Source organism: Morchella importuna (assembly GCF_003444635.1).
Source record: "Morchella importuna strain M04M26 chromosome Unknown Morimp01GS030, whole genome shotgun sequence".
Taxonomy (NCBI): domain Eukaryota; kingdom Fungi; phylum Ascomycota; class Pezizomycetes; order Pezizales; family Morchellaceae; genus Morchella; species Morchella importuna.
Genome location: NW_025763427.1, coordinates 589,241 through 596,515, shown reverse-complemented (window position 1 = coordinate 596,515; position 7,275 = coordinate 589,241). Strand labels below are relative to the sequence as shown.

The 7,275-nt window shown below is 49.7% G+C and overlaps 2 protein-coding genes across 2 annotated transcripts; one reads left to right on the top strand and one right to left on the bottom strand.

Annotated features, from left to right (window-relative positions):
* Positions 1-3,897: 3,897 nt before the first annotated feature.
* LAJ45_08626 (uncharacterized protein) lies at positions 3,898-5,673 on the top strand (the record flags this gene model as incomplete). Its single annotated transcript, XM_046118175.1, has 6 exons — positions 3,898-3,924; positions 4,084-4,144; positions 4,227-4,301; positions 4,373-4,549; positions 4,804-5,530; positions 5,589-5,673. The coding sequence occupies 6 exons, from the start codon at positions 3,898-3,900 to the stop codon at positions 5,671-5,673; spliced, it is 1,152 nt and encodes a 383-aa protein (XP_045968773.1).
* Positions 5,674-5,969: 296 nt separating this feature from the next.
* LAJ45_08625 (uncharacterized protein) lies at positions 5,970-6,875 on the bottom strand (the record flags this gene model as incomplete). The annotated part of the gene is made up of 2 exons (XM_046118174.1): positions 5,970-6,789; positions 6,853-6,875. The coding sequence occupies 2 exons, from the start codon at positions 6,873-6,875 to the stop codon at positions 5,970-5,972; spliced, it is 843 nt and encodes a 280-aa protein (XP_045968772.1).
* Positions 6,876-7,275: the final 400 nt, after the last annotated feature.

Here is a 7,275-nt window from a genome sequence, read left to right as displayed (position 1 = left end):
TGTCTCCAACCTCCTCCTCGAACGCAACTCAGCAACAGCAACCCCCTCTCACAGGGGAGACCTTATCTCAATCAACCTGTTCCTGCCAACCTCCCCAACTCCCACTCTACCCTCACGATAACCAACATCTATAACAGACAGTTATCCAACACTCTGAGGTCGATTAACCCGACCGAAATCTTCACCCACAACCCCAACCCCCTTCTTGTCATAGGAGACTTCAACATCCACTCCCCTGCAGCAGACCCCATGAGGAACTTCTCCGACGGGGAACTACGCCTCTCAGGACCATACACCCATGCCGCCTCAACCAACAACTTTTCACTCTTAAATTACCCAGGCACATACACCCGGCACTCCCCGGACCCCCGAAAGAGGCACGGAGTAATTGACCTCGCCTTCGCCAATGCAAGAGCCCTCCCCCTTTTCAACAGATGGCAAGTCCTCCCTGAGGCCACCGGCTCCGACCACAGAACCATCGCCATTACCTTCGCCCTCCCTAACACCGACTTCACCCCCATCATCGGCCCCAACTGGAAACTCACAGACTGGCCAGGCCTCCAACCCCCCCTCCAGAACTTCACAGTCCCCAGCCCCAACGCGTCACCAAACCTCGACGCCTGGTTTGAACAATCACTACAGATGCTCACGGATACCCTGAAGAGCCACACCCCCTCCAAAACAATCACCAAATGGTCGAAACCTTGGTGGAACCCCAACATCACCCAACTCCGCACAATCTACCACTCTGTCCACCGCGACTTCAGAAGAGGCCTTAGCCCCCCTTTCGAAGTCAAAGCAGCGAAAAATGCCTACTTCAATGCGATTAAACAATCAAAACGCTCTCACTGGAACTCCTTCGTGTCCAATGCAGCCACCAGCGATGTATGGAAACTTAAGAAGATGGCAACGAGATCAGAAGACAGAGTCCCATCCCTCCCCAACTCTCCTACTCCCGCATTACTGAACCAGAACCTCGTCAAAGCGTTCTTCCCGCTCAGACCAGATACCGTCTCCCCCCCCTCCTCCACTTCGCTCACGTCCCAGACATCACTCCCGAGGAAGTAAGAACCACCCTCCTCCCCACCTCCAACTTGTCAGCCCCCGGACCAGATACCATCCCCTACTCAGTATGGAAAGGGGTCCATAAGGCCAACCCACATATCATCCCCGCGCTCCTCAACCCACTCCTAAAAAGCGGTTACCACCCCCTCTCACTCAAAAGGGCAAATGGAGTTATCCTGGCAAAACCAAACAAAGCCGACCACACCCTCCCCACTTCCTACAGAATAATTGTCCTCCTCCAAACCTTCTCCAAGATCCTTGAGAAGATCGTCACCCTCCGCCTCGCATCTATCGCCAAAGCGGTAGGCCTCATCCACCCCCACCAATGCGGATCGGTAGCTGGCCTCTCCACAGCAGATGCAGTCACCACCCTCCTCCATGAAACCAAAGCCATGCAACACATCAAGCTGAAGGTCTCTACCCTATTCCTCGACATCAAGGGAGGCTTCTATAATGTCGTCAAACACACCCTTGCAGCTACCCTCGCGGCCAAAGCCACCCCCCCATACATCATCAATTGTGTCCTATCGTTCCTCTCCGACAGGCACATCACCCTCCTGTACAAGGGTTCTCCAAGAATCCCAACTCCCGTTCAGGTCGGCGTCCCCCAAGGCTCCCCCATCTCACCTCTACTCTTTGTTATATATATGAACATCCTCCATCTACACGATCCCTCCCCAGGACTCACCCTATCCTACGTCGATGACTTTGCGATAACCGTGGGCTCCACCAGCTACCAGCAAAACATCCATATCCTCGAAGAACACTTCAAGGCGATCACAACCATCACGGCCGCCCAGAACACTACCTTCTCAATCCCCAAAACTGAGCTAATGCACTGGTGAACCCCCAAAGACAAGGCGTTAATCTGCACTCTCCCCATCACCTTCGACAACCAGACCTTCCACCCAGGCCACCAAGTTAGATGGGTCGGCTTCTGGCTGTCCCCTAACTTCAACCCAAACACCCATTTTATCCGCCGCCTAGCCTCCGCCCAACCCAGCTTCGGAATCCTCCAGAGATTCTCCTCTGCCGGCAAAGGCCTCTCCTCGTCTAACTGTAGGAAAATCGCCCTACTCGCCATTCGTCCAATTCTCACATATGGGGCGTCCGTCCTCACCCCCACCAGCTCCATCAAAGCCATGAATAAATTCTGGTACTCAGTACTCAGGTGGGCTACCGGCTGCTTCAGGGCAACCAACCGCCGAGTCCTCTGCGCAGAGGCCCACTGCCCCCCACTCATCCACTACATCCACTACTTAAAAAGAAAGTTCGCTCTCCGCGTCCTACTCGCCCACCCTCTCAACAACCCAGTGACAGGACGCTGCCACTCCTCCTTCCCTACCCTGACATCCGACAGGGTCCCCTCCCACACTCGCCTCCTACGCGGCCGCCCTAACCCACCTAAGAAGTGGAACTCGACGGCAACAAAAGGAGTAAACTACCTTCCCATCGAACATCTATGCTCCCTCCTCCGAAACTCGATCATAAGAGGGACCAACCATAAGCTCCTCCCAAAACAAGCAAAAGACCAAATGCTAAGTAACTGGGCCAATGACTTTCCAACCCCCCCCTACCACTCCTTCCCTCTCACCACAAGCCCTGAGCACTTCATGGACCTGCACAAATTCATGGCCACTCGAATCCACCAAATGAGAGCCCAAAAAAGCTACATTAGAGGCCACAAATCATGGCTCAACCTCCACCTCTCCGACACATGTGACAGATGTGGCGAAGGCCCCGAAACCACCGAGCATGCTATTTTCATATGCCGAGCAAAAGCAGCCCTACGCTCCCAATTCCTCACAGGGATAAATACCCTCGAGGATATCTGGAGCAACCACACCAACACCCTGGCTCTAGCAGCCTTCATCACCGCCACCAAGACAAACTACTCCAGAAAGGAGCACATCTCCCCCCTACTTTCCGGATCTGAGACGTCAAGCTCCCTCAGCTCCCCTCCCTCCACCACCTAGCCACCGCAAACCCCCTCCACAACCATAATGGGGAACACCGCACACCCAAGACCCTCAAAGGGCAACAGGTTATTTAAAACCAGCAGGAAGGATTTCTTATGTCGGATATGGACCGCCAAAGTTCGTTGTTCCCTAGCCATCAGTCAACCGGTGCAAGAGCGCAGTAACTTTTCCTTACATTTCTTTTGTTCCTCTGGGGTTGTGATGTTTGTTGTTTGCCGGGGAAAGGTATTTTTATGCCATAGTCTTTGACTGCATGCAGAGTTTTGTTCCTAGAATCAATTAAAACTACATGATTTAAAAAAAAAAAAAAAAAAAAAAAAGTATTAGTCAGTTACACCATCACACATGCCTGGCATTCCTATGGTAGTGCTGCAGCAATCCTACAGCATTGTTCCAAATACCCTAACCCCAATGAACAATGCTACATTGGAAACTATGCCGAATTATTTCCGTATTGTAACACAGACTGCGGTAGCACTACAGTATCAAATACACCCTGATTTCTGGTACTGTCGTTCACGTGGTATTGGTGGGTACTGGGTGTTGGCGGATAAGCCTAAAAAGAGACAGCCAAGCCAATTTTTGGCTTCAATCCGCCAACACCCAGTATCCGCCAATCCCCCGTGAACGACAGTACTGTAGGGAAACCAAGCCAGGCGCGCATCCGAAACTTAGCGCGCGCTGCAACGGCAGTGAGGGCGGTGGAGGAGGCTCATCGCCCCTCCTCCTCTCTCCAGGTTTTTCCTGCTTAATTTTCCTTTCCGTTGGTGCTCTTCCTTTCTCCATCATCCTTTACTAGACAGCTAGTCTCTACTCTTCTCCTCTCTCCGCCTCGTTCTCCAAAGTCTCAGCCATGTTGTCCACCCGAACCCTCTCCAAAGTGTGTCTTTCCTTCCCTTCATTCCCTCTTCCTGCACGGACCGCCGTTATCACGTGTGCGCTCTTATGCAGGCTTGACGTATCTTTTCTTCACTCTCTACATACGTGTAAATTTTTACATCCAGGGACTGACCCCTTCTCAACTTTGAATTATCCCCAGTCTCTCTTCCGTGCAGTAAACGCTGTCCACACCAAGAATGCTGTATCACCCGTCAACAGATGTATGCTCTCTACTCCTGAAGCTGGCAATGGTATCTCGGAAGAATGGGACCTGCATGATGCTGATGCACATCTGAAATATAGCTATGGCTACTGTAGCCTCAGACCTGGTTAAGCCCACCAAGTACGGTGGAAAATTCACAGTCACCTTGATTCCTGGTGCGTGTCTTTGCTCGCTTTATGCTACACGGTTGCATGATGTGGCACCTTGCTGAGGGAATATTTTCTAGGTGATGGTATCGGTGCCGAAGTAACGGATGCCGTCAAGACTATCTTCAAGCATGAAAACGTCCCGGTCGAGTGGGACCAGGTAGACGTCACTGGTGTTATCACTGGAAATACGTACTCGGAGCATCTTTACCGCCAGTCGGTTGCCTCTTTGAAGAGAAACAAAGTTGGTCTTAAAGGTACAAAACTCATTTCTTTCAATTCTCCGTACCGCGATCTGTTCCAAGGGCATTTTTATGATGAATAAGAGCCATAGCGCTCGAACTAATAACCCAGCTCTTCGAATGATTTTGCCAATTTACAACACTTAGAGGTCTTATTGAGAGAAAAACTAACCTGAAACTAATACCCTTCGAACGAGTGCTTTCTTGTGTTCTTGGTTGCCGAATTTGGTTTGGACAAATGTTTCTAACTTGTTTTGTAAAATATTTAGGTATTCTGTACACCCCCGTCGAGCGCTCTGGCCATCAGTCCTTCAACGTTGCCCTCCGTCAGGAGCTTGACATCTATGCCTCAGTTGTTTTGATTAAAAACATGCCCGGCTACATTACTCGTCATTCCAATGTCGACATGTGCATCATCCGTGAGAACACTGAGGGTGAATACTCCGGCCTGGAGCATCAATCTGTTCCTGGCGTCGTCGAGTCTCTTAAAATTGTCACTAGGATGAAGTCGGAGCGTATTAGTAAGTTTGCGTTTTCCTTCGCAACTGCGAACCAAAGGAAGAAGGTCACTGTTATCCACAAGGCGAACATCATGAAGCTTGCCGACGGTCTTTTCAGAAATACCTTCCTGGAAATTGCCAAGGATTACCCCCAGCTTGAGGTCAATGATATGATTGTCGACAACGCCTCCATGCAAGCTGTCTCTAGACCTCAGCAATTTGATGTTCTTGTCATGCCAAACTTGTACGGATCCATTCTCTCCAACATCGGTGCCGCATTGGTTGGTGGTCCGGGTATTGTTCCGGGATGCAACATGGGCAGGGAATATGCTGTTTTTGAGCCTGGCTGCAGACACGTTGGTCTGGATATCAAAGGGCAGGATCAGGCAAACCCAACAGCGCTGATTCTGTCGGCAACAATGATGCTGAGACATTTGGGACTTGATGACCACGCTACCAGAATCTCAGAAGCTGTTTACAACGTTGTTGCTGAAGGGTAAGAAATCCTTATTGTATCCTGCAATTTGGAAACACTATGCTGAATTATACTACAGAAAGGTTCGAACCCGAGATATGGGTGGCAACAGCAAGACTCACGAGTTCACCAATGCTGTGTTGCACAAGATGGAACAAATTTAAGTGGCTCGGTAGCAAGAGAGGACTATAATGCTATGCACACATTAGATTAGAGGCTCGCGGAGGGGGTTTGAACACCATTGCAATCTTTTCTTTGGTCTTCTCCTTTTACATAAATAACGAGAGGGTTTGCTTTTCTTTTTGACTAAATACATTTCAATTCGATGCCAAAACGCCTTCAAACTGACAAACTGGTTTCCGACTACCACAAATTTATTTGTCGTAATATTTTCATAGCTCATGATGGAAAGGGGGGGAAAGGACCAAAGAAAAAAAATAGTGATAAATGTGCTGTACCTCTAAAACGCAACTCGCCTCTTTCTCCCGGTATATTTAGAGTCTGCCTTCACTGATTTACCCTTATTCCTGTTCTGTTCTTTTTTCCGAAGGATCCACGATTTTGAACCCTTTAATTCCTTGCCTTTCCCACTCTTCCCTCCCTTTCTCCGCTCATCAATAACATCAACACCCTCCAGGCCCTTTACAACTTCGGTGACATCACGGCCTGCGACAGCATCCCCGACAACCTCATCACGTCCTGCGCCGACTGTCAAAACAAGATACAGCTTCTTGTTCTTTGTGTCTGGATCATCTTCAAGCAGACCAGCGCCAAAGCCAGATCTAATTGCTGCTGAAGTGATCATGGTTCTCTGTGTCTCGTTCTTTGGGTAAAACTGCAGCACAGCCTTCCCTCCTCTTTTCAACGAGCTGTACAGGCCGTCGAAAAACCTTGAAAGCCTCCCGCTCGCAGAGACGTCCGAACTGTCGGCGTTGCATAGCCACTGGATCGCAGAGATCGAGATCGCAGCATCAAATGTTCCCGGCCGGAAGGGAACTCCCTGCCCCATATCTGCAAGCAGGAGGTCGCCCTCCGCATCACGATCGAGCGCTATCGCGAGCATGGAGGCAGAGATGTCCATCCCGACCCAGATGTGGCCGGAGCTTGTGAGATGCTCGCCGGAGAGGCCGGAGCCGCAGCCAATATCAAGGATCATAGACGGCGAGTTCAGGGCGAGAAGCTGCAGTGCACGCTGAGTCATGGAGGACTGGATGGACTGGATTCGGGAGGAGGTTGTGTATTTGTGCGATTCGACGTCATTGTAGAATAGGTCTGGGGGACTGTGCTCGATGTTAGTTTACTTTTTTAACATAGGTGACAAATGTAAGAGATGTGTAACTCACAGAGTATCTTCGGGGCGAGACATTGTGAATAGCTGCTTTCCTACGGATTGGAATAAGTGAAGAAAGGTAGATTGGTGGTATTGCCAATATGTAGGGTACAATTTCTCGACTGGTTGAGGCTCTGCTGAAATTTTTCATGTGCTACACGGGTGTTGCAAAAAGTGATGACAAAATACACGTACTACATGTACACCCGCAGGAAAAAAGTGAGGAAACAGCGGGTGCAACCTGTCCGAACCCCAATGCAAAATTGGGGATAAAAATGAAAAGAAGTAATATACATGTAACTAAACAATAAAATACAGAATAGATACTATGGCCTCTAAACTATATTCATCACCTTCTATGATCTCCCTAGTCCTTTATTATTGCTGTAATTCTCTTTGGGATGCTGTCAACGATTTTTATATACATTTCCCCCAA